The following is a 27,811-nucleotide window of genomic DNA, read 5'->3' as shown; positions in this document are numbered from 1 at the left end:
AGGGTATTCTTTTAGACAATGGAGAGTCTAGGTGTGAGCCCTGGGGTTCTTCCATTCAGGAGGCCTGGTTTTCTAGTTGGTATGTTGTTTCCATAGATACTGGGCATATAGCTCAAAGTCCACAGTCCGGCCCAAGATGGAGTCCTGCTTTCAAGATGGAGCCTGTTCTGTTTCCTCCTACAACACTACAAAACACATTTAACCCACAGGAAGTCAGATATCTGAGAGGACCAATCAATCCATCATGGTAGTGAAAAAAACAAGGACATTTCTTCAAAACTAAGTAGCACACTAGGCCAAAATGGTCATTTAAAAATTTCTTTTCTAAAGACGGGGGCTTCCCTGATGGCTTAGTTGGTAAAGAATCCGCCTACAATTCAGAAGACTCCAGTTGGATTTCTGGGTCGGGAAGATTCCCTGGAGAAGGGAAAGGCTGAGCACTCCAGTATTCTGGCCTAGAGAATTTCATGAACTCTCCGTCCAGAAGTGTAAAGAAATATGATAGCTGTTTTATTTATAAACTATTCATATGTGTTTTGCATATAGAATAGTGATTGTTTTGATTCTTTTAGCGAGTGTTCTGTCATTATTAACCAGAGAGGTAAATTTAGGATTAAATATCAGAAAAGGCTACATGCCAAGCTATTTTTCTCAAAAAATGATTATTATTTTTTTTTAAATGTCGTCTTTCCTTTTGATTCTGCATGTTAAACGTTGTTGGGTTTTGTGTTGTGGTTGGTCGCACAGTAGTGTCAGACTCTTTTCCCGCCAGGCTCCTCTGCCCATGGGGTTCTCCAGGCAAGAACACTGGAGTGGCTGCCATGCCCTTCTCCAGGGGATCTTCCCGACCCAGGAATCGTTGTTGTACAAGAAGAGATATTCATTACAACCTTGAAGGAGAAAGTACATTTTTCCATTACTTAAGCAACGAAGGTTTTTTCTTTTTTTAAATGACGACTCGGCAGCCGCGTGCGGATAATGGCTTTATGGGGCCCGTTCGGTAGGGCACGTCTGTAACTCCCTATCTTCTGGAGGCGAAGTCTCGCAGAGAAAACCGCGAATCGCCGCGGACCGGGCCGGGAGGCGCGGAAGGACAGCGGATCCCCCGGGACGCCTCCCCCACGCTGACTACTCCAGGCGCCGCCCGGCCCCGCCATAAGAGACTGCCTCCTCCGCCACTTCGCAGGGGAAGCGGGAGAGTTCGCTCTCGAAGGTGATTGACGGGCCGCGTCCTCCAATGGCCGGCGCGCTCGGCCCCGGCGGGCTGGGCAAGGGCCGCGGCACGCGGAGGAATCTCTCCTGCCCTTTAGTCCCGGGCTAGGTGTTGCGGCAGGCGCCATTTTATCGAGCCGCCTGTCTCGGGTGCCGCCATGTTGGTGAGGAGAAATCACCGTTACGGCCACTGTCCAAATCCCCGCGTCGCTGCGCGCCGCCCGCCCGCTCCCAAGCCTCAGCCACCGGCGGCGAATAGAGACTAAAGCGGCAGCGCCGGCAGCGCGGGGCCGTGGCCCAGTGTTTGCAGTTAGAGCCCCACCTCTCTGGCGTGGTTGTTAATAGACTGGAAAGTCTGTGTCTGTGTCGCTCACTAGTAACCGTGAGTTTTTACCACTTCGTCACCTCCCGGCGGCGGCCGGGAACAGGTACCCGCAGGCGGCGCAGGGATTCTCCCCGCGCCCCGCCGCCGCCGGCCTCGCAGACCTGCCCTCCAGCCCCGCCCCGTTCTTGACCAAACATGACAGACTCTGAACATGCAGGGCACGACAGGTCGGGAACCCTTCTTGTCTGTCTTTCTGTCGGCGGAGAGGAGGGGTCTGGGGCGGCGGGAGCGGGCCGGGGCCGCGCGCCTCCTGCATGACTTAGACGTCTCTGTGTGGCTCCATCCGTTCCCGTGACGTGCGCCCGGACGGAAAGCCCGGGCCCGCGGCCGCGGGGAGGCCGGCCCGGCCGCGCCCGCCTTCCCGCGCGGGGGCCTTCCCGGCCGGCCCCGCCCCCGGTCGCACGTGCGAGCCCCCCGCCCCCGGGCGGGCTCGGCGGCGGCGCCGGGCGGCTGCTGCGCGCGGCTCGGGGCTGAGGTCCAGCCCGCGCTCGGAGGAGGCAGCACCCGGTGCGGGCTCCGGCCTCCCTGCACAACGAGGACCCGCCAAGAATTGTCAGTAACTGGTGATTTCTTTTGACTTCGACCCTAGCTCCTGAAAATAAACATGCGTGTTTTTTTTTTTTTTTTTTGATCTCTTTTTAGGAAAAAATTTAAGCAATCCCAAAAGCCGTGTATCTGTTACAGGCTTACCTCTCGCAATTGGAAATGGCAAGTTTCAGATGTTGAATACAAAATAGTTAAGATTTTGCAAGCCTGCTCAGTGTAGCACAGTTTTCTCCTACTGTGCGAACTCCATGGATCGTCCAGTCTAGCCCGATTTTCTAAATACTATGTATCATTTAAACATTTATCTGAGATTTGGGGTTTTTTTTAGTTTTTACTGTGACTTAAGAGGCCCATTCTTGGTTCCAAGGAATGGTTTGGGGGTGTTTACATATTTTAAATAGTGCACTTAACTTTTGGTTAGTTTTTTAATTTCTGTTGCTATCCAACTTAATAAAAAAGAAAGGGTGTGCTTTCATTCATTAAAACTGCTGGAACAAAATCCATTGCATCTGATTCTTGTTTAGAATATTTAAAAGATCCAGAACCTCGCAAATTACTCCTTTGCAAATGAATTAATCAAAAGTGTACATTGTACTCTAGGTTGTATACAGATTGCTGAAATTTTACTTGTGGAGTAATGTGACCTGCTTTTGGTAAAGTATACCAAACACTTTAAAATCTAAAAGCAGAAATCACAAACATTCCAGGAATTTGAAATATCAAAACATCTGACAACCTTGAGAGGAATAAAAATGTTATTTTAACAGTTTTGGTACTGTAATAATCAATGTAGGTCACCAGAAAGCAAGTCAAGTAAACATGTAATTTTTAGAAAGTCAAAATGCTCTTAGAAAAATTACGGGCAGGTAAGCTTGCACTTGACACATTTTTCATAATTATTTTCCATTATCCTGTTACTAAAATGAGAAAATTCTTGAAAGGGGTTAATCAATACTTTGACAAGTTTCGCACTCTGAGGATCTGTGGACAAACCAATGATGGGAGTTTTGCTAATGCAGCCTAAAATTCATTCTTTTGTGTGGAAGAAGGAACTCTGTTAGTTCACAGAGCAACTTCAGTATGTAGAATTATGTTTTCTACATAAGGAAGAAGCCATGTTGCCAAATTTACAGATCTTGATTTAATTTGCTAGTAAGGACCAGTGATGCCAGACTTCAAAAAAAATTTGTTTTAAAATACGAATCAAAAAAAAATTACTGAGTCAGAAGTTAAAAATTAAATTTTAAACAGTTCTTTGTAAGATATATATAACCAGATTAGTAGTAGGAACTAAAGATTAAGCAGTACTGTATTTAGTATTTTTTTTTTTTTTTATTGTTTTGTATTAGGATTAAGAAAACTTTTCTGGTGATTTCTGAAGCAGTAAGATTAGCTCAGTTTTAATTTATCCATTTGTTAAATGACAGTATTTTTCTGAGGCAAGAATATAGATTTTTCTTTTTCACACCTGTTTTGGTCAACCTGTACGAAAAATAACTATTTAAAAACAAAGTGAACTAGGAGTTGGGAGAAATGGTTCTAACTCCCAACTTTGCCATCTTCAGCTTTGTGAACTTGAGCAAGCTTAGTTTCTTAATGTGCAGAGGGGTTAGAGGTTCTCATCCTTCTCTGCGGACCTTTTTAAAAAGTATTGAAGTCATTTCCATTGGTCTGAACTGAAGATTTCTTAAAGCTCCTCAGGAAGGTCTGAAAGGTGAAAAGTGAAGTTATTCAGTTGTGTCCGACTCTTTGTGACCCCATGGACTGTAGCCTACCAGGCTCCTCCGTCCATGGAATTTTCCAGGCAAGAGTACTGGAGTGGGTTACCATTTCCTTCTCCAGGGGATCTTCACTACCCAGGGATGGAACCCCGGTCTCCTACCTTGCAGGCAGACACTTTACCATCTGAGCCACCAGGGAAGCCCTTAGGTAGGGCTGCTGCTGCTAATTCGCTTCAGTCGTGTCCGACTCTGTGCGACCCCATAAATGGTAGCCCACCAGGCTCCCCCGTCCCTGGGATTCTCCAGGCAAGAACATTGGAGTGGGTTGCCATTTCCGTCTCCAATGCCTGAAAGTGAAAAGTGAAAGTCAAGTCGCTCAGTAGGTCTAGTATGTACCAAATTGAAAACCAGTCTACGAGATCAGTATTAATCTTAGCTAACCATCAGAATCACTTTGAGGAATAAAGATTTTTGTCCTGCCCAGAGCAACTGAATCAAAATCTCTAGGGAAGGATTGTAATCTGTAGTTTTTATAAGGTCCCTTGGTAGTACTTAAGAAATTTGTGGGAAAAAATGGACTAATCTGTGGAATCCCCAAATATTCTGTTTCCATGTTATAGTTACTTTATACTGTGGGAAAAAATGGACTAATCTGTGGAATCCCCAAATATTCTGTTTCCATGTTATAGTTACTTTATACTGTAGTAAAAATTTCCGTGAATTAGGTGGGAAAGATATATGACTTATGGTATTTGGAGCTTGGTATTTGTCTCAATTCTGATACTTTGAAAATTAAGGTATATTGTGTGAGTGCAGGAAAAAAGTTAAATCTGATTTTTATTTTCAATTGCTATAATCATACAAATTAAAATATTACTATGATAGTTTACATGAAATTCTACGTGTAAGTGGAAATTCACAGAATGCACAATTTTTTTCTTTTAAAAAATTGTTTTATATGGTGAACATTTTGCATAAAATTTGTTTGCCCAAAGAGTAAACTTATTAAAAAATGCCCATTTGTACTTTCCTTTAAATAGTTTCATTCCTGGAGTGAAAACATTGTATTTTTATAAAGTGTTATGAATATAAAAATACCTATAAATAAACTTGTGGCTCTGTAGACTTTTAGTAGAGGACTTCTGCTTAGAATTAAATCATTGAAGGGAGAAGGAGTTGGGCAAGACAAAGGGAGATAAAGTTCTTGTCTCTCTTTGCATTCAGGTCTTCCCTTTCATCCAGTTCTTTTAAGCACAACTCCAGGTGCCTACCTTTATATTTCAGCTGAAATGTTGACCTAATAAAAACAACTCAGAAATAACTCTTAAAGGCTTGATACTGTGAGTCCCTGCTGAACACATCTGCAGTTGAGAAGGAAAGATAAAATATACACCCAAGTAACTGTTACATAATTTTTAGAAATATGCTAAAGGTAAAAAGTTTTATAGGCCCTACACTAGGAAAAAAGATAATTTTAACATGAATTGTATGAAAGTTTGTGAGTCTCAGAGTCTAGTTGATAGGAGGTGTGGGTAGTACTTTGCTTTGTGCTCCTCCTGGGTTGTGTCTGACTCTGCGACCCCATGAACTGTAGGCCGCCAGGCTCCTCTGTCCACGAGTTCTCCAGGCAAGAAGCCTGGAGTGGGTTGCCATTTCCTACTCCAGGGGATCTTCCTGACTCAGGGATCCAACCTGTGTCTCCTGCATTGCAGGCAGATTTCTTCACTGCTGAGCCACCAGGGATTCCCAGTACCTTCCTTTGGAAGGAGGGTATTCTTTGCCCATTAGGAACAACCTTCCCACCTTCCCATTCTCTCCCTGCTTTCCTTTCTTCCTCATGTAAACCCAGAATAGCAAAACTCCAGCTAGTCAGAACTGTACTAGTTTATATGAACTGTTCCTTTCCCTCCCTCACATAGTGATTGAAACCTGACACCAGAGTGTGAAGGGATGAGGATGAAGATGGTTACACTTTTCTTTTGTAACTGGGCTTTCCTTTGATTCTCACATTAATCCCATGAGGTAATACAGTATTGCAATGCTCAGTGATTTGTCTGAGGTCCCACAAATAGAGCCCTGGTGAGAATTCAGGAGTACAAACTCCTACCTAAAATGTTATTTTTAACTCTTCATTAGTTAAGCATGGGGAATTAATTCAATAAATTCTAGCCTTTAGTTCTTGAATTGTTTGGGATTGTAATGTGGTATATTTAAGACAGCCCTGTATTCTGAATAAAACCTTGGTTCTGATCCTAGTTTTTCCTCTAGGTTGGTTAATGCTCTTTTCTTTTCCATGACTATTTTTCTTGTTTGTGAAATAAGGTGGTTGAACTGAATTACTTCCAAACTCTTCTACTTTAAGAAGTCAGTAATTTTAATAAAAAAAAATTGCAGATGGCTTTTCTTACATTGGAATTCACTTTGATGCCTTACACATCATCTGGTTTGCAAATATGTTTACTGGAGTAAGTGTCTCCCCTCACTAGGCAATTAATTAATTTATATATTCTTCCAGTTTTATTGAGTGTGATTGACATACAACACTATAAGGTTAAGCAGTACAGCATAATGATTTGATTGTATATACATGATGAAATTATTATGGCAGTAAGTTCAGTGACCATCTATCATATAAATACAAAATTAAAGAAATAGAAAACAATATTCTTTTCCTTCTGATGAGAACTCTTAGAGTTTACTCTTAACTTTCATATATAACATCCACCAGTGTTAATTACATTTATCTTATTGTACATTACATCCCTGTGCGTGTTCATGGATGCTCAGTCATTCAGTCGTTATCTGACTATGACCCCATGGACTGTGCTCCTCTGGGGTTTCCCAGGCAGGAATACTGTAGTGAGTTGCCATTTCCTACATAACAGCCTTAGTACTTATTTATCTTATACCTGCCTTCATCCGATTCCTCCTCCTGCTTCTGTTTATTTTTAATAAACCCATTTTTAAGTGTACTGTTCAGTAGTGTTAAGTATATTCACATTGTGGTGCAGCCAATCTCCAGAACTCATCTTGCAAAACGGAAACACTATTATTATTTTTGATTCCCGAATCTACTAATTTACTATCAAAACTGTCAAAGTGAGTTTTTCTTTAGCAAATGTAAAGCACTCAAGGTATACCTCATGTTCAGGTTTGATGTGGAAAGCACTTTGACTTTTATGAAGACGTTTTTCTTCTAGCCCCTCATGAATTGTTTAATTCACTTTTAAATTTTGTTCATTAAATTTTCATTGAAAAGACTTCTATGCCAAATATAGTGTTAAGCATTGGTGGAAAAAAATCTGAATATAATATCACTGATCTTGCTCTCCAGGATCTTATGATCTAGTAGGAGAAACAGATTGATAAATACGTAGTTATTTTTAACACCAGAATGGAGGTAGAGACTGCGTGCAGTGGTGGCATAAATGGGGCCTCAGGGAGGTATGAAATAACTGGGTCTGGAGGATGAGTAAAAGTTTGGCTAAGCGGAGGCAGAAATATAAGAGAAGCTTGAAGAAATGAAATGGCATGGTAGGGTCGGGGATGATAAAAGTGTTAGTATGTGAAATGTGGACAACAGACTTTGGGGAATGAGGAAAAGGATGAAACGAATTAGGAGTCAGATCAAGGATGTAAAGATCTCATCAAAGCTTTGTAAGCAGGAAAATGATCAGATGATACGATACCTGGGGGAAAGAAGAAAGTATGGAAGGGGAGATCAGTAGAAGAAGTTAGGTAGCTTTCAGTCATTCTTATTAAATATCAAGCACCCTGTATTTAATATGTATTATTCTGGACAGCAGCAGTAAAGAAAAAATTCTTTACCTAGTGGAGCTTACATTTTCTTTGGAGACAGAGAAAGACACTAAACATTAAAAACAAATGTGTTAGATAAGCAGAAAGGGAGATGGGGCGTCCTTTGCATTTAGGAAGGATGTTTCTATTTTAAATAGAGTTATTTAGGGAAGCACTTAATGAAAAAGAAGCATTTGAGCCAAGCCCTCAAATGAAAGCAATCCAAGTGTAGTACATCTGGGGGAAGAACACTCCAGATAAAGGGAACAGAGACTGGAGCCAGGAATGAGCTTCATGTAATTAAGAAAAAATCAAGGGAGCAGTGTGGCTACGGAGAAGGCAAGGGCACCCCGCTCCAGTACTCCTGCCTGGAAAAAACTATGGACGGAGGAGCCTGGTAGGCTGCAGTCCATGGGGTCGCTAAAAGTTGGATACGACTGAGCGACTTCACTTTCACGCGTTGGAGAAGGAAATGGCAACCCACTCCAATGTTCTTGCCTGGAGAATCCCAGGAACGGGGGAGCCTGGTGGGCTGCCATCTATGCGGTCGCACAGAGTCGGACACGACTGAAGTGACTTAGCAGCAGTGTGGCTAGAGAAATTTTGAGCAAGGGTTGTCGTGCATGCGTGCTGAATTGGTCGTGTCAGCTCTTTGCAACCGCTGGGACTGTAGCCTACCAGGCTCCTCTGTCCATGGGATTCTCCAGGCAAGAATACTGGAGTGAGTTGCCATGCCCTCCTCCGGGGGATCTTCCTGACCCAGGGATCGAACCTGGGTCTCCTGCCTTGCAGGCAGATTCTTTACCACTGAGCCACTAGGGAAGTCCTTGAACATGCTAATAAGAGACAAAGCTAGATGGGCAAAAGGGCAGTTGTGTGGGGCCTTGTAAGCCATTGTAAGAAACTTAGACGTCCCTCTAAATAGTTTGGGGACCACTAGAGGATTTGAGGAGCCTGGTAGGCTGCAGTCCATGGGGTCGCTAAGAGTTGGACAGGACTGAGCGACTTCACGTTCACTTTTCACTTTCATGCATTGGAGAAGGAAATGGCAACCCACTCCAGTGTTCTTGCCTGGAGAATCCCAGGGACGGGGGAGCCTGGTGGGCTGCCGTCTGTGGGGTTGCATAAGTTGGACACGACTGAAGTGACTTAGCAGCAGCAGCAGCAGAGGATTTGAGCAGAGAGGGGCAATAGTGTGGTAAAGAGTGGTTAAAAAAAAAAAAAAGGTGCTGCGGTGACGCCAGGGAGGTGCAAATGGTTGGATTTTGGTATGGTTTGGAGGTAGAACCAATAGGATTTGCTGATGGATGGATGTGTAGCATGAAAGAAGAAAGAAGGCAAAGCTACTGTGAAAATGTGGAAATGCAGAAATTGGGCAATGAAGACCTGATCAAAATAATTGGCAATGAGAAAGCAGACAAAAGGCAACATTCATGAGATTATTTCTTAGAGTTGACAGAACTGGAGATAAATTCCATTAGGCTTGACTCTTGTTCTCCACCCTGCATAGTCCTGTCACTCATACTTGGCACACGAGGTCTGCTTTCCTCATTAGGTAAGCTGCCTGGCCACTTAAGAGATTTGAGTTTGTGACCTCTTGTTATGCAGCGAAGTGTTCACGAGAAAAGACTGGCGATCTAACTACCACAAAAGTTAAGAGGTGGGTGCCTTTGAATTTGCCAGGTCAGTCCTTCAGTCTGGGGCTGTCAGAATATTCTTTTGTGCATAGATGCCCCTGGAGGTGTATAACACCTTGGCCCAGGTTTAGGTTTTCAGATTCAGAAATTGATCAGTCTCAGAGCAGATTAGACATGGGGATGTTAATTCATGCTCAAAAATATTAACAGTGGCTAGCATTTATTTTGGAGAAGGCAATGGCACCCCACTCCAGTACTCTTGCCTGGAAAATCCCATGGATGGAGGAGCCTGGAAGGCTGCAGTCCATGGGGTCGCTGAGGGTCGGACACGACTGAGCGACTTCACTTCCACTTTTCACTTTCATGCATTGGAGAAGGAAATGGCAACCCGCTCCAGTGTTCTTGCCTGGAGAATCCCAGGGACGGGGGAGCCTGGTGGGCTGCCGTCTCTGGGGTCGCACAGAGTCGGACACGACTGAAGCGACTTAGCAGCAGCAGCATTTATTTGGTGCTTACTGTGTGACAGGTTCTGTTCTCTGTGCTTTTCATGAATTTAATCTTCACAACAACCTTGGGGAGTAGTCCCTCTTTTTACAAATGAGGAAACAGATAATAAGAGATTAGTAAATATCCAAAATAAGCCGAGTAGATCACTGGGAGCGCAAATAATCTGACTCCAGAGTCTACACTTTTTGTGGTTGAGTAGACATCTTCATCACAAGAAAATATGTATATATATGAAGAATTCCAGTTAGCTATTAGATAAAAGGAGTCCCAAGTTAATCATTAAAATTACAAAACTACATAAAAATAACAATCTGTTTATGAAAGTGTTACAAAAGTAAAAAGCCTAGATTTAGGACTCATGATACTCAATATTATATATATATTGCTGTTCATAATGAACTCTCATTTGGACCGTATAGACAGAACAGATATTAATGTCTTCATTTTATAATTTAGGAGACAGATTTAGAGGATACAGAACTTGGCCATGGTGACTGAGCAGCTGCATGAGAAACACAGCCTGTGTCTCATAGCTTTCAGTTCACTACTCTGTGTTGCCTCCATTTTCTTATAAAGTTAGGAAATCTGGTATCAGATGCTGGGTTGGGTTTGGGACAACTAAAAGGGTTTTGTTTTGAAGTATTACTTGATCATGGAAAATTTTCATCTGAGTTCATTATAAATTTATCTTACATGACTAAGGGTTTTTCTATGTTTTAAAAGTGAAATTTATAAAGAATACTGTTTTTTCACATTATTTTTAAAGAGATTATGAAATGAGTTAAATGAACTAACTTAAATCTACACATTTTTAACTATAGAAAACACAAGTTTCAAACTGTTACGGGCATTCATTGAAGATTCGGGAATTAATTGAAGATTCGTAAGAGGTCAGAAGAACCAACACCTCTTTGCTTGAATACTGGCAGCTGACAGTAAAATGTTAGATTGCTGGTGCTTGTGTCTGGGGTTAAGTTCTTTATAACCTCTGTGCCCTATAAAGGAGGTTGTGGGTTGATTTCTGTACTCTTGGAGTACTTGGGAATCTGTTTTAAAATTATGTTTTATGCAAGCAAATGAAAAGTAAAATAATGCATGTAAGTTAGAAATACCTACATATTTGACAGTATAAATGCAGATACACACATTATTTTTTTTTCTGTTGCTAAATGTCCAAGTGCGAAAACCAGTATTTGACTAAAGCTAGGGCTGAAGCCATAGATTAAACTTTTGGAATATGTGGATAAATCTGAAATATTGTCCCTTAAATTATTATAATTTGTTATTAGACATTTTGCTGATCTCTCTTTTAAAATAGGACATGGGAGTACAGTAACAATCATTTTAAGCACTGCCTGTTGTTAGGTTGCTCCTGTGACTGCTATTGTAATGCACACGATAGTGAATAGAGGATCATTTTCCACTGAGATTAGTGGAATACAATATAGTTGAGGGAACTTTTTTTTCCTCTAACATTTTCATATATATATATATATATATATATATATATATATATATATATTTAATTATCTGGGGCAAACATGATTGATTATGCTGAATATAACTGGAGTTTTTTCTCCTCATGAAATTCAGTTCAGTTCAGTCACTCAGCTGTGTCCAACTCTTTGCAAGCCCACGGATCACAGCACACCAGGCCTCCCTGTCCATCACCAACTCCCAGAGTTCACTCAAACTCATGTCCATCGAGTTGGTGATGCCATCCAGCCATCTCATCCTCTGTTGTCCCCTTCACCTCCCGCCTTCAATTTTTCCCAGCATCAGGGTCTTTTCGAATGAGTCACTTCTTCACATCAGGTGGCCATTGGAGTTTCAGATTCAGCATCAGTCCTTCCAATGAATATTCAGGACTGATTTCCTTTAGGACGGACTGCTTGGATCTCCTTGCAGTCCAAGGGACTCTCCAGTCTTCTCCAATACCACAGTTTAAAAACATCAATTCTTTGGCATTCAGCTTTCTTTATAGTCCAACTCTCACATCCATACATGATTACTGGAAAAACCACAGCTTTGACTAGATGGAAATTTGTTGGCAAAGTAATGCCTTTGCTTTTTAATAAGCTGTCTAGGTTGGTCATAACTTTTCTTTCAAGGAGCAAGCATCTTTTAATTTCATGGCTGCAGTCACTCACCATCTGCAGTGATTTTGGAGCCCCAAAACATAAAGTCTGTCACTATTACCATTGTTTTCCCACCTGTTTGCCATGAAGTGATGGGACCAGATGCCATGATCTTAGTTTTCTGAATATTGAGTTTTAACCAACATTTTACTCTCCTCTTTCACTTTCATCAAGAGGCTCTTTAGTTCTTCTTTGCTTTCTGCCATAAGGGTGGTGTCATCTGCATATTTGAGGTTACTGATATTTCTCCCAGCCATCTTGATTCCAGCTTGTGCTTCATCCAGCCCAGCATTTCTCATGATGTACTCTGCATATAAGTTAAATAAGCAGGGTGACAATATACAGCCTTGATGTACTCCTTTCCCAATTTGGAACCGGTCTGTTCCATGTCCAGTTCTAACTGTTGCTTCTTGACCTGCATGCAGATTTCTCAGAAGGCGGGTCAGGTGGTCTGGTATTCCCATCTCTTTAAGAATTTTCCACAGTTTGTTGTGATCCACATAGTCAAAGGCTTTGGTGTAGTCAATAAAGCAGAAGTAAATGTTTTTCTGGAACTCTAGCTTTTTCGATGATCCAGCGAATGTTGGCAATTTGATCTCTGGTTCCTTTGCCTTTTCTAAATCTAGCTTAAACGTTTGGAAGTTCACAGTTCACGTACTGCTGAAGCCTGGCTTGGACAATTTTGAGCATTACTTTGCTAGCGTATGAGATGAGTGCAATTGTGTGGTAGTTTGAGCATTCTTTGGCATTGCCTTTCTTTGGGATTGGAATGAAAACTGACCTTTCCAGTCCTGTGGCCACTGCTGAGTTTTCCAAATTTGCTGGCATATTGAGTGCAGCACTTTCACAGCATTATCTTTTAGGATTTGAAAAAGCTCAATTGGAATTCCATCACCTCCACTAGCTTTGTTCATTGTGATGCTTCTTAAGGCCCATTTGATTTCACACTCCAGGATGTCTGGCTCTAGGTGAGTGATCACACAATTGTGATTATCTGGGTCATGAAGATTTTTTTTTTTTGTATAATTCTTCTGTGTATTCTTGCCACCTCTTCTTAATATCTTCTGTTAGGTCTGTACAATTTGTGTCCTTTATTGTGCCCATCTTTGCATGAAAAATTTCCTTGGTATCTGATTTTCTTGAAGAGATCTCTAGTCTTTCCCATTCTATTGTTTTCCTCTATTTCTTTGCATTGATCACTGAGGAAGGCTTTCCTCATTGAGCACTGGAAAAGATCTATACAGTCAGCAAAAACAAGACTGGGAGCGGACTGTGGCTCAGATTATGAACTCCTTATTGCCAAATTCAGACTTAAATTGAAGAAAGTAGGGAAAACCACTACACCATTCAGGTATGACCTAAATCAAATCCCTTATGATTATACAGTGGAAGTGACAAATAGATTCAAGGGATTAGATCTGATAGACAGAGTGGCTGAAGAACTATGGATTGAGGTTCGTGACACTGTACAGGAGGCAGGGATCAAGACCATCCCCAAGAAAAAGAAATGCAAAAAGGCAAAATGGTTGTCTGAGGAGGCCTTACAAACAGCTATGAAAAGAAGAGAAGCGAAAAGCAAAGGAGAAAAAGAAAGATATACCCATCTGAATGCAGAGTTCCAAAGAATAGCAAGGAGAGATAAGAAAAATTTCGTCAGGCAAAGCCTAATTTTGGATCTAAGAAAAGTCTGATCCTACCACACTCACCAAATCCCAGAGCCCTGGTACCTCATACTATAGTTAATCTGGTTATCAATCAATTTGGGATATTGGACAATTACATAGCAGATATCCTTTTTGGATATTATTGGGTCATAGGCAGTTTTACCTGGCTCATCTTACAGATTCATCCAAAAAGATTTCTTCAATTTTTTGTTTTGACATGATGCTGAGAAAATTGTTTTCTGGCTTTCAGATTCTAAGAGTATTTTATTTGCTGAGATTTGTTTCTGTTGAATCTCTAGCTTCTCCGATCTACATCAGAGAAAGGATAAACTGAAAGGGAATGAAAGTAAGTGAATTTTAGCTTAGTGAAGTAGCTGAGATAGGAAATGACATATAAAAAAATTTTAGGGAGAGGCCTAGTGGTTAGGATTCTAGGTTTTCTAGGTTAGGAACCCAGGCCACGGGCCTGGGTTCAATCCCTGGTTGGGGAACTGAGATACTGGAAGTTGCGAGACAGAGCCAAAAAAACAAACAAACAAAAAAAAGGGAATTTAAAAAGTGCAGTCTCAAAAAGAAATATGGCAAGCTAATTCAGTTTTAATGATGTAATAGTCTCTGCTCATGGCATAAAGGATGTTTGAGGAGTGGTGTGTTTTTCTCTCAGGATATTAGGTAAACAAGTTTAAGGATGGATTAAAAATTCTAATTTCATAAGTTAATACACTGCAGTACCTCTTCTGGCGGGCCTTGGATGTGAGCAGGGAATTAAGGGTTGAGAAAGATTTTATAGAAAACCAAATTTGTGAATTTTTTTGAAGGAACCTTTTTTTTTTTTTTTTTTGACGAAACTCTTAAAAAAATGCATAGCATGCCTTCCTGTCTTACTCGATAGACTGTTACTGATTTAACCTTTTTTTGGTTGCTTAACATGAACATGTGTTGTTGTCATTATCTCTTGAAATACTAGGTATTCTACTCCATCTTGTATCTTGCTGAATTCAGGAGACTTTGGAAATTCGGAAGCTTTCACACAGACTGTTGTTGCTGCCTGTTGCTTAATGATAGGATAAGTATTATAGAAATACCCTCAGGAACAGACTTCAAACTTGGTCTAGCTTAGATTCCTTTCCCCTTTTACTTGTTTTGGATAGTGTTTCATTGTTATTCTCTGAAGGAAAATAAAAGAAATTTCCCCTTAGAATCCATGCTCCAGGGATTTATAAGCCTTCCCAATTTGTGTGGAAGTACCTGTAGTCTTGTTGTAGCCACGCGTTCCGGGAAACAAACTCACTCAGAAGGACAGTGCAGATAGTGGAGTGCAGTTTATCACACCGGCGGGCCCAAGGCGGTCTCCTCTTAGCCAAGGACCCCGACCAGTTTCTGTGAAAACCTTATATACCCTAAGTGTACATGCCGAAACCCACCTCCCCAAATTCCCTGAAACTAGTCTGAACAAAGGAAGAGAAAGATACAATCAAAGTCAACCGGTGATTCTTATGCCTTAAACCTGGGTAGTTAACAGTGGACAATTATCAATAGGTTTGTGGTCCTTCCCCAATAAGCATAATAGACCCAATAAGCATAATAGAAAGTATGATTCTATTCGGTCACACAGATAATTAGGGTATTCTTTTAGGTGATGGAGAGCCCTGGGCCTCTTCCTTGCAGGGGCCTGGTTTTCCAGTTGGTATGTCGTTTCCATAGATAGTGGACATACAGCGCAAAGTCCACAGATTGCCCCAAGATGGAGTCCTGCTTTCAACATAGAGCCTATTCTGTTTCCTCCTTCAGTCTAGCATACCCATTTTATTCACATGCCAGTATTTCAGGTAGATCACAGAAGAAATGGAACTTTTGTTGAGGGCTGTCTAGTAGGTACAATGCTAACTTATCCAGTTCAGTTCAGTCGCTCAGTTGTGTCTGACTCCTTGCGATCCCATGAATCGCAGCACTCCAGGCCCCCCTGTCCATCACCATCTCCCGGAGTCTACTCAAACCCATGTCCATCGAGTCGGTGATGCCATCCAGCCATCTCATCTTCTGTCGTCCCCTTCTCCTCCTGCCCCCAATCCCTTCCAGCATCAGGGTCTTTTCCAATGAGTCAACTCTTCGCATAAGATGGCCAAAGTACTGGAGTTTCAGCTTTAGCATCAGTCCTTCCAATGAACACCCAGGGCTGATCTCCTTTAGGATGGATTGGTTGGACCTCCTTGCAGTCCAAGGGACTTTCAAGAGTCTTCTCCAACACCAAAGTTCAAAAGCATCAATTCTTTGACCCTCAGCTTTCTTCACAGTCCAGCTCTCACATCCATACATGACCACTGGAAAAACCATAGCCTTGACTAGACAGACCTTTGTTGGCAAAGTAATGTCTCTGCTTTTGGATATGCTATCTAGGCTGGTCATAACTTTCCTTGCAAGGAGTAAGCATCTTTTAATTTCATGGCTGCAATCACCATCTGCAGTGATTTTGGAGCCCCCAAAAATAAAGTCTGCCACTGTTTCCACTGTTTCCCCATCTATTTGCCATGAAGTGATGGCACCAGATGCCATGATCTTCGTTTTCTGAATGTTGAACTTTAAGCCAACTTTTTCACTCTCCTCTTTCACTTTCATCAAGAGGCTTTTTAGTTCTTCTTTGCTTTCTGCCATAAGGGTGGTGTCATCTGCATATCTGAGGTTATTGATATTTCTCCTGGCAATCTTGATTCCAGCTAGTGCTTCTTCCAGCCCAGCGCTTCTCATGATGTACTCTGCATATAAGTTAAATAAGCAGGGTGACAGTATACAGCATTGACGTACTCTTTTTCCTATTTGGAACCAGTCCATTGCTCCATGTCCAGTTCTAGCTGTTGCTTCCTGACCTGCATATAGGTTTCTCAAGAGGCAGGTCGGGAGGTCTGGTATTCCCATCTCTTTCACAATTTCCACAGTTTATTGTGATCCACACAGTCAAAGGCTTTGGCATAGTCAATAAGGCAGAAATAGATGTTATTCTGGAACTTTTGCTTTTTCGATGGTCCAGCGGATGTTGGCAATTTGATCTCTGGTTCCTCTGCCTTTTCTAAAACCAGCTTGAACATCTGGAAGTTCATGGTTCACATATTGCTGAAGCCTGGCTTGGAGAATTTTGAGCATTACTTTACTAGCGTGTGAGATGAGTGCAATTGTGCGGTAGTTTGAGCATTCTTTGAGATTGCCTTTCTTTGGGGTTGGAATGAAAACTGACCTTTTCCAGTCCTGTGGCCACTGCTGAATTTTCCAAATTTGCTGGCATATTGAGTGCAGCACTTTCACAGCATCATCTTTCAGGATTTGAAATAGCTCAACTGGAATTCCATCACCTCCACTAGCTAACTTTATCTCACTTAATCCGTAACTCTGGTGGTAAATTGATTAATCCCTTTTTGTAGATGATGTTCACGTCACTCAGTGGTGTCTAATTCTTTGTGACCCCATGGATTGCAGCATGCTAGGCTTCCCTGTCCTTCACTATCTCTCGGAGTTTGCTCAAACTCAGGTCCTTTGAGTCAATGATGAGGAAATGAATATTAGGGGTTGAGATAATTTGTTCAAATTCATATACCTAGTGTATAACTGAGAAGCAGAACTTGAACCCACATCCTTCTGGCTCTAGAGCTTTTCTTCTACACTACTATGATTTTTTGTTTGTTTGTTTAAGTATTTGGTTGTAAAATGCCACAAATTTAAAGCATTAAATTGTCCTTTTAAGAAGTCTGTTGTTGGTTATTTTTCTTGTTTAACACTCCTAATTTAATTTCCAGGTTCAGGTGATCTCACTTTGCCAGAGTCCTGGGTTCTCGTTAAATAAGAAAGGTTTTTGTTTGTTTGATTTTGGTTTGGGTCAAAGCCAACTACCTTAAGTATTTCATGTTCATTTCTGGATGTTTGTGTTGGGCCCCTTCTTGTTTTAATTGAATGTGGAACCTTGGTAATAACATAGCAATTTTCATTTTTTCCAGCATTCCTCTCTTTTCTTCCCCTCTTCTGACTTTGATGTAGAGAATTTCACTTAGTAGGCTGTTACCTGAACTGCACCACTTTTAACAACTTGCTGAGGACCCTGAAATGAAATAGGGAGACCATTTTCCAGTGCTCATGATTTGATCAAGTCTTTTTACCTCTTTTTAAAAATCTTTTCAATAAATTTGCTTTTTTACTCTTACCTTTAGAGCACTTGAAAACATAGTATTCAATAAAAAGAAAACCCTATAGCATTTCATAACTCCAAGCTCTGTTCTGTTACTCCAACTGGCATAACATGGTGGCTCTGTTTCCTGACAAATGTTAAAATAATGCCTGTGGAATTGAAGTAACTCATGTTTACTGGTTTTTTAGTTAATTTTTATTGGAATATAACACATTTACTTTTACATGTCAGAAATGCAACTTCTGGACCTCAGTAGTTTCTCTGTATCATATCTTAAAACACCACCTAAATCATGAAGTTTCTTTTTCCTAAAATTTAGTATGAAAAATTTCAAACTTACAAATATGTTGAAAAAATTTTACAGTAAACACCTTCATATGCTATGTACCATTTGTAGCTATTAGAGCAACAAAGTTAAGAAGATATTAACTGGGGTATTATCTGGGAATCAGATGGCTTAGACTGGATTCTAGCTGTGTCATCTGTTGGGCTGGCCAAAAAGCTCCTTCAGTTTTTAAGTAAAATAAAAGACACATTTTTCATTTTCACCAAGAACTTTATTGTACAACGTATTCACCGTTTTGTTCCACTGTGCCGTGCAGTGCTTAGTCACTCAGTCATGTCCAACTCTTTGCAACCTGGTGGACCATAGCCCACGGCTCTTCTGTCCATGGGATTTTCCAGGTAAGAATACTGACGTGGGTTGTCACTTGCACCTCCAGAGAATCTTCCCAACCCAGGGATCAAACCAACGCCTCTTGCATCTTGTGGGTTGGCAGGCATATTCTTTACACTGTGCCACTTGGGAGTCCTTGTCATTTTCCAGGCGACTTCATAATTGCATCTTCCCAAAAGTTTTTAATTTTTTGAGCAAAGAACTGTTCCAGGTGCCTTTTATAGTCAGGGTATTGAAATTTTTTCCATTAAGAGAATTTTGTAAAGACAAAAATAAATGGAAATTCGAAGGTGCAATGTCTGGTAAATGTGGCTGATGAATCAGAACTTCCCAGCCAAGCTGTAACAGTTTTTGCCTGGTCATCAAAGAAACATGGTCTTGCGGTATCCTGATGGAAGATTATGCATTTTCTGTTGACTACTTCTGGATACTTCATGCCGAATGCTGCTTTCAGTTGGTCAAATTGGAAGCAGTACTTTTTGGAATGAATCATTTGTTTTCCGGAAGGAGCTCATAATAGAGGGCTCCCAATCCTACCATATATACACCATCATCGTCTTTGAATGAAGGCTGGCCTTTGATGTGGTTGGTAGTAGTTTATTTTGCTTGCCCCATGATCTCTTGTGTTCCATATTGTTGTACAGTATCCACTTGTCATTGCCCATCACAATTTGTTTTAAAAATGGAATGTTTTCATTATGTTTAAGTAGAGAATCACAAATAGAAATACAGTCAAAAAGGTGTTGTTTGTTTAACTTATGTGAAACTCAGATATCAAAGTGATTAGCATAACTTAGCTGATACAAATGATTTTCAATACTTGATTTGGATATTTTCAGTATGTAAATTTATCTTCTGCGTGGTATAACGTTGGTTGTTCTCGGTTAATATCTTGATTTGATCACCATCAACTTCAACTGGTCTACTTGACCATGAAACATTGTCCAGCAAGAAATCTCTAGCACGAAACTTAGTAAACCACTTTTGGATGTGTTCACTCAGTCACAGCACCTTCTCCATCCACTGCACAAATCTTTTTTTGTGTGTTTCACTTGCATTTTTACTTTTCTTAAAATAATAAAGCATAGTATGCCAAAAATGCTGCTTTTTTCTTCCATATTGAAATGGCTACACAAAAATTCACCGGTGTTGATTTTTTTTTTTTTTTAGTGCATGCTGATATGTCACCTGTCACAATGCAGTCTAGGGGAATTGTTTCTAATGAAGTTAATGACAACTCAGCATTACTAGAGCCATCATACGGAAAAAACCGAGCAAACCTTTTGCCCAACTTAATACTAACAGAGTTAGTTAAGCTCTTTGTCTCCCTTCTTCACTAGTTATATGGGGATAATAATAGTTATATTTGGACCTTGAACAAACCTGGTTTGAACTGTGTGGGTACATTTTTACTTTTTTTTTTTCAATAATAAAGACTACGTACTATGCAAACTTAGGTTGGTTGAATCTGCAGTTATGAACCTTGAGGTTTCAAAGAACCTCTGATATAGAGGGCCAACTGTAAATTATGTGCAGAGGGGTCACATCACACATTGTTAAGGGTCCACTTTATTTCATAGAGTTAACATGAAGGTGAAGTGAACTGATCCAGCATGCATGGCAGCCTTGTAAGTGCTCAGTAATTGTTAAATATCATATTATATATGATGATATAAATTTTTTATTTTTTCCTACAAATTTGGATTAAGATATTACTTTACTTCAGAATTAATACTAGTTTGTTATGAACACAGCTGGAATTGAAGATAGGTAAATAGTGAAATAATTAGATGATAGAAAGTATAGACTAAAAATTGCTGAGAGATATTTTTATCTGTTAAAGTCATGTATCCATAATATTCTGATAGCCCCAAGCTTTTTAAAGGTTCTGGTTCAAAGCAATATTTTGGCCTTTATGGGGAAACAGAGTTAACTTATTACAGCTAAAATGGAATCATTTACATTTTCTGTTTGTTCATATCTAAATTTGAATGATTGCGGGACTAAAACAAACTGGTACTGTAGTAATGCTTCTTTAAAAGGTAGCCTTTTAAAGAAGGCTTTATTTGTATTTTCTATTGTTTTTGTTCTCTATTTTGATTTCTGTCCTCACATTTATTATTTTCACTCTTCTTATTATTTTCAGTTTTCCCCTTTTTTAGTTCTTTAGTTGAATGTAGAGTCCATTTGTTTTTGATCTTTATTATTTCCTGAAAACGTATTTAAATAAAAGCATAAGTCTCCCTCTGCTGCTGCTGTTGTCATTGGCTTCTCCGAAGTCTCCCTCTAAGGACTCTTTTTCTTTGCTCAGGTTTTTTAATTTAATGACTTGGTGGTATGCTCTGTAAAATGGTAGTATGCACAGTATAAATTTATACTGGGAAGTTCACTGGTATGTTACATTGTTTGAATTTAGATGTTTCTTTATTATGTTACTGATATATTAATTACTGCATCAGATAATTATGTCTTCTTTGAATACTTTAAGGCTTAACTGATCGGGATTATGTGCTGCTGTGATAGAGAAGATTAGCATATTATTTATTCATATCCTTTACTATATTTAAGGGAAATCTTGATCCTGTTCAAAGGAATGGGCTCAGCAATAATGAGATGACATTTTAAAGGTATAATTCATGGGAATGTTTGTAGTATTCACAGAGGGTTGCCTGAAGGATAATCTATTCATTTCTCTATATGAGTAGTTTTCAGCATTTTTGTTTGTTTGTTTGTTTTGTTTTGTTTTTGTTTTTTGCCTCAAGACTGTTGGAGAAAAAACATTTCCATTAGTAATAGTGTGTATACTCGAGTGTAGTGCTCTAGTGTCAGAATTCCCATATATGTTCCATTCTTCTTTTGGACTCATGCTGGATTGTCACAGTGGCATCCTGCTTTTCCTGCACCTGTTTTGTCTCTCCTCTAGATCTGTTTTTCACTCTCAATTAAATGTATATTTCAGAATAGAAATCTAGTTGTGAAGTTGCTCAGTTGTGTCCAACTCTTTGCGACCCCATGGACTGTAGGCTTCTCTGTCCATGGGATTTTCTCGGCAAGTGTACTGGAGTGGATTGCCATTTCCTTCTCCAGAAATCTAGTTACATAGCGTCCTTTCCTAGAAATACTTCCAAATGTGTTTTCATTTCTCTAGGATACCCTCCAAACATGGTAAAAGTAGTGCATGACCTAGTGCTACCCCATCACTCCAGTGTGATGAGCCAGCTTCTGCCCTTTTCTCTATGACCCAGGGACACTGGCCTTGTCTCCCTTCCTATCTCAGTTCTACAAGGAAATGTTGTTTATCCTGTTTTCTTTGTCTGCCAGAGACCCTCCCCTACCCCTTACCTCCTAGGCTGACTCTTCCTCTCAATTCATTCATGGCTCCCTCAGGGAAAGCCTTCCAGACTTCCCTGACAGATGATTTCCTCCTATTGTGTCTACTGGTAGCACTTTTATCTCCTTCATGTTAATATATGGCTATTATATTTATTTGTATGATTCTTTGATTGATGTTTGGCTCCCCCATCACTAGATTGAAAACTTCATGAGAGAAGAAAAGCGTATCTTTTTTGTTTACCATTGTATCCCCAATTAGCAGTGAATAAATATGTTGAATGAATGAATGGTGCTTTTTTTTTTTTTTTTTTTGCTAGGAGGACAAAAGATTCTTATATAATTTTTGAAAATTGTTGCTCTAGCTAGATGTTGTGGTTCTCATCCCTGGCTTAAATCAAAACATCAGATGGTTGTGGTTGAACACTTGGACACTATTACTTTATTTCCTCATATAATTGCTTTTTCTCAGTTGAAGTTTGGCAGTATGACCTTGGTTCAAATTGGGGTATACTGTAAATGATAAAAGGTTGTATTGGTTGTATGGACACTATTGAGGATACTGTCCATTACATCAAGTACTGCCTATTGTATCCAATGATATTGTCTTTATAAGGGCTCAGAGGAGAATTTCTCTTTTTTCCCCCAAGTGTTTAAAATTCTTTTTTTATTTTTTAAAATTTATATTTTAATTAGAACTTTATTAAAAAAGAAAAATTAATCTGTTAATCTGCTTGCTGGGTAGGAAACAATTTCAGTGTGTCTCCATGCTGAAAGTGGAAGGGATAAAGAGGGATATAAAATGTTTATTACATGTTGGGAGGAATTCTGGGTATTAAGTTCTAATTGGTTAATTTGGGAAATGGAAGTCCTTTTGATTTTTTTTCTGCTTATGTCACAAAAGCACAGGCATTACTTTATGAGGCTGTCTTAGGAGGGTTATGAAAGTATCTGTTAGGCTCAGGGGCATACAGTTTAGCTCTTCTGTATATACATGCTGGGAGCTTGGCAAAGTTTTAACAGAAATCTCCCCTTACTCCTACTCAGATAAACAGCAAGTTACATGTTTACTGCTGTGTAGGTTTTGGTCTTTGTGGGAACTCTGCCTTGGTTTAACTGAATTCCTTTGTCTTCTGTTATAAAAATTGATTTTTGTATCATCTGATGAAATAACAGCGGTGCAGTGGCACATCTGTCTTTGGAGACAAGGCACTGAAGGAAAAGTAAGAGTAGCCATGACTGTTAGAAGGAGAAACTGAAAGGCACTTTAGAATGATGACCAGAGACGCCTTTCCTGGCCAGCGGGTCAGATGATAAAACTCCCTTCTGAGTTCACTTTTGACAGCCAAGTTGTCTTTTAGTTTGAGTATAGATTGATCAGCTTCCACTACGGAATTATTCCATGAGAAGCAGGAAGTGCTAGCTATATATTATATATTTTTCTTGGCTTGCCAGGAAGAAATCCAGGGCTATGCAGTTATCTACAACCACTTGGATCAGTGACTTTAGTTTGTTGTTCTTTTAGGACTTTACGATATTATCTTCTCAGTCAATGTAAATAACACACTTTTTATTAATTTTTCTAATTATATGACCCCCTTAGTTGAAGACAGAGCCCTAATGATTCCGACTTTAAGGGAGTAACTTTTTTTTTCACTGTAGGGTGGTTAGTACCCCTTCAGATCAATGTCCATTCGTCCCAGAGAAGAATGGTCTCCTGAAGGAGATGGGAAGAAAATATCTAATTATTTCATTGCTATATATATATATATATATATATATTACCTATATATGCAAGTTAGGTTATTCTTCCTTTCTTTTTTTTTGGCCCCTCTGGCATGCAAGATCTTGGTTCCCCAACCAGGAATCTATCCAGTGCTCCCTGCAGGAAGTGCAGTCGAACCACTGGACCACCAGGGAAGTCCTGCAAGTGAGGTTTTGATGAAGTAAATATGATAAAGAGTGTTGTTGATACAGGAAATAAAGATTAGAAGGACCACATATAGTTTTAAAAACAAAAGAACAGTTACTTATAACAAAAGTAGGGAAGGAATTCTGTTATCTCTGGAGTACAGATAACATATATAGAACTAAACAAAATTTGCAAAGGTTGTCATATGACTATGAATGATATTAGGCTAATTAAATATGTAATTTTGCCCATATTTTTGTATAAAGTCCCATTCCTGAAAGAATTTGTATTTTGTTAGAGACAGACTAAGTGCTAAGACTGACTTGGAGAAAAAAACAAGCCAAGTGAAAATTGTCATGGCTGTAGATAGTCTTTTAAAGGAATAAGCTAGTTTCTGTAAGCCAAATACATTCTAGAGGGTGTAAGAATGTATTGGGTGAAGGATAAGCATAGAAGTGATCTGAAGGCTTGTAGATATACAGATTTTACCACTGGTAATTTGTAAGGAGAAACCTTTTTCTGGAACACATAAGATAAACCATCTAGTTTTTTAAGTGTTTAAAACATTTTTTAAATGTTCAAGGTCCAGTTTGGGACCTTAACCGTTTGTAAACAAACAAACAAACAAAAAATCACAAAAACTCAGGTCAGGGAGCTCTTCCATGACACCAGTATAGCCAACCAGTATTTTCTTTAAGGGAAAATACCTAGTTTTGGAGGTTAAGGTAGGGATTTAGGTTAAAGCTTAATCATTAGAGGATCATACGTAAGCCATACAGGTTGAAGGAAACAGAGTAGGCACAGGCAAATGCCAAACTCAAGCAAGCTTTTTGTGACACCTGCTACAGCTTCAGCAAGTAAGATTCAGACTGCTTATTTCATACGCAGATGACACATGCCCAATCAGCATGGGGTCAGCTCCTCACCTCCCTTGTCTGACAGGTAACACTGAGACCAAAGAGGACAGAGAGGCGTGGGCAAGGTGGGTGACAGGGCACTGTGTCACTGAGGAGCAGTTTCTGTAGTGCAACTTTGCAGTTTCTTAGTTTACAGCTATATGGTAAGAGGTGGGCAAAGTGGAAAATCTAAGGCCTCACTGAAACCAGGGAAGGTGGATGAGAAATTGCCTTACAGCAGCCTCCCTCCACATAAGGAGGCAGGTGAGAAATAGCCTTGCAGCAGCACTTTCCTTTTCATAATTGGGAGGATCACAGGGCGTCTGCTCAGGCTTACATCAGCCTGTGATTAAGCCTTGCCTGTGTGGCCTGTGTGGAGACATGTATGGTGGTCAGGGGGGTGCTGGCGCAGAGCAGTTTCCCAGCATTATCATCTATGCTGAGGGAGGAAGTGACAGAATGAATTAGAACAAAGCAGGAAAAGTGCTACAGGCAATAGTTTTCAAGTATCTAGAATTTGTGTTCTCTTGGTTTTAGGATAAGCAGTCTACTTCTGTCAGGTTGTCTACTCTGAAAAATGTCTTTTTTTTTGTTGTGAACAGCTTATCCCAAAGAGCTGTGTTCATGAGTTGCTGCTGCTGCTAAGTCGCTTCAGTCGTGTCCGACTCTGTGCAACCCCAGAGACGGCAGCCCACCAGGCTCCCCCGTCCCTGGGATTCTCCAGGCAAGAACACTGGATTGGGTTGCCATTTCCTTCTCCAATGCATGAAAATGAAAAGTGAAAGTGAAGTCGCTCAGTCGTGCCCGACTCTTAGCAACCTCATGGACTGCAGCCTACCAGGTCCTCTGTCCATGGGATTTTCCAGGCAAGAGTACTGGAGTGGGGTGCCATTGCCTTCTCCATGTCCATGAGTAATATCTTTGTAATATCATCCCTCCAGAGTACTTGTATACTCTTTTATTGAGGTTTTGTGTTTCTTCCAGAAGACTCAGCAGGATCCTTTGTGTCTGTCTGCTTAATCGCAGGAGCCTTTCAGTTCAGTTCAGTTCAGTTCAGTTGCTCAGGTGTGTCGGACTCTTCCCAACCCCATCGACTGCAGCACACCAGGCCTCCCTGTCCATCACCGGCTCCCGGAGATTACTCAAACTCATGTCCATTGAGTCGGTGATGCCATCCAACCATCTCATCCTCTGTCATCCCCTTCTCCTCCTGCCTTCAATCTTTCCCAGCATCAGGGTCTTTTCAAATGAGTCACTTGTTCACATGCCAAAATATTGGAGTTTCAGCTTCAACATCAGTCCTTCCAATGAATATTCAGGATTGATTTCCTTTAGGATGGACTGATCTCCTTGCTATCCAAGGGACTTTCAAAAGTCTTCTCTGACACCAGAGTTCAAAAGCATCAATTCTCCGGTGCTCAGCTTTCTTTATAGTCCAACTCTCACATCCATACATGACTACTGGAAAAACTACAGCTTTGACTAAATGGATCTTTGTTGGCAAAGTAATGCCTTTGCTTTTTAATATGCTGTCTAGGTTGGTCATAACTTTTCTTCTAAGGAGCAAGCATCTTTTAATTTAATGGCTGCAGTCACCATCTGCAGTGATTTTGGAGCCCCCCCAAATAAAGTCTGTCACTGTTTGCACTGTTTCCCCATCTATTTGCCATGAAGTGATGGGACCAGATGCCATGATCTTAGTTTTCTGAACGTTGAGTTTTAAGCCAACTTTTTCACTCTCCTCCTTCACTTTCATCAAGAGGCTCTTTAATTCTTTTTCACTTTCTGCAATAAGGGTGGTGTCATCTGCATATGTGAGGTTACTGATAATTTCTCCCAGCAATCTTGATTCCAGCTTGTGCTTCATCCAGTCCAGCATTTCTCATGATGTACTCTGCATATAAGTTAAATAAGCAGAGTGACAATATATAGCCTTGACATACTCCTTTCCCAATTTGGAACCAGTCTGTTCCATGTCCAGTTCTAACTGTTGCTTCCTGATCTGCATACAGGTTTCTCAGGAGGCGGGTCAGGTGGTCTGGTATTCCCATCTCTTTAAGAATTTTCCACAGTTTGTTGTGATCCACACAGCCAAAGGCTTTGGCGTAGTCAATAAAGCAGAAGTAGATGTTTTTCTGGAACTCTAGCTTTTTTGATAATCCAACGGATGTTGGCAATTTGATCTCTGGTTCCTTTGCGTTTTCTAAATCCAGCTTGAACATCTGGAAGTTCATGGTTCATGTACTGTTGAAGCCTGGCTTGGACAGAAATTTTGAGCATTTCTTTGCTAGCATATAAGATGAGTGTAATTGTGTGGTAGTCTGAACATTTTTGGCATTGCCCTTCTTTGGGATTGGAATGAAAACTGACCTTTCCAGTCCTGTGGCCACTGCTGAGTTTTCCAAATTTGCTGGCATATTGAGGGCAGCACTTTCAGAGCATCATCTTTTAGAATTTGAAATAGCTCAACTGGGATTCCATCACCTCCACTAGCTTTGTTCATAGTGATGCTTCCTAAGGCCCACTTAACTTCGCACTCCAGGATGTCTGGTCTAGGTGAGTGATCACACTATCATGGTTATCTGGGTCATGAAGATCTTTTTTGTATAGTTCTGTGTATTCTTGCCATCTCTTCATCGTATCTTATGCTTTGTTAGGTCCATACCGTTTCTCACCTTTATTATGCTCATCTTTGCATGAAATGTTCCCTTGGTATCTCTAATTTTCTTGAAGAGATATCTAGTCTTTCCCATTCTATTATTTTCCTCTATTTCTTTGCATTGATCACTGAGGAAGGCCTTACCACTCCTTGCTATTCTTTGGAACTCTGCATTCAGATGGGTATATCTCTCCTTTTCTCCTTTGCCTTTAGCTTCTCTTCTTTTCTCAGGTATTTGTAAGACCTCCTCAGACAACCATTTTGCCTTTTTGCATTTCTTTTTCTTGGGAATGGTCTTGATCACTGCCTCCTGTACAGTGTCACTAACCTCTGTCCATAGTTCTTCAGGCACTCTATCAGATCTAATTCCTTGAAGCTAGTGCTCACTTCCACTGTATAATCATAAGGGATTTGATTTAGGTCATACCTGAATGGTCTAGTGGTTTTCCCTACTTTCTTCCCTGCTTTCTTTAATATTTTCAGTATCTCTAGTCAGAATTCTAAATATGAATGAGTGGTTTTAAGATATAAAAGGTCTTAACACATTTAGGAGCTTAAG

General features: G+C 40.3%; 1 protein-coding gene across 2 annotated transcripts in view; it reads left to right on the top strand.

The window, feature by feature from the left end:
- Window positions 1-779: 779 nt before the first annotated feature.
- The window catches only part of ZC3H6 (zinc finger CCCH-type containing 6), a 77,241-nt gene continuing 50,209 nt past the window's right edge, over window positions 780-27,811 (top strand). Inside the window, exon 1 of one of the 2 annotated variants that reach the window (XM_070798161.1) lies at window positions 780-1,764. In XM_070798161.1, the coding sequence (XP_070654262.1) occupies window positions 1,733-1,764 (32 nt within the window). In that variant the 5' untranslated portion in view covers window positions 780-1,732. The remainder of the gene's footprint in view (window positions 1,765-27,811) is intronic. The other variant, XM_070798160.1, reaches the window with a different exon arrangement.

The sequence above is a fragment of the Bos indicus genome, chromosome 11, assembly GCF_029378745.1.
Source record: "Bos indicus isolate NIAB-ARS_2022 breed Sahiwal x Tharparkar chromosome 11, NIAB-ARS_B.indTharparkar_mat_pri_1.0, whole genome shotgun sequence".
Taxonomy (NCBI): domain Eukaryota; kingdom Metazoa; phylum Chordata; class Mammalia; order Artiodactyla; family Bovidae; genus Bos; species Bos indicus.
The sequence above is the reverse complement of the archived record's forward strand: the minus strand, read 5'-3'. Positions and strand labels throughout refer to the sequence as shown.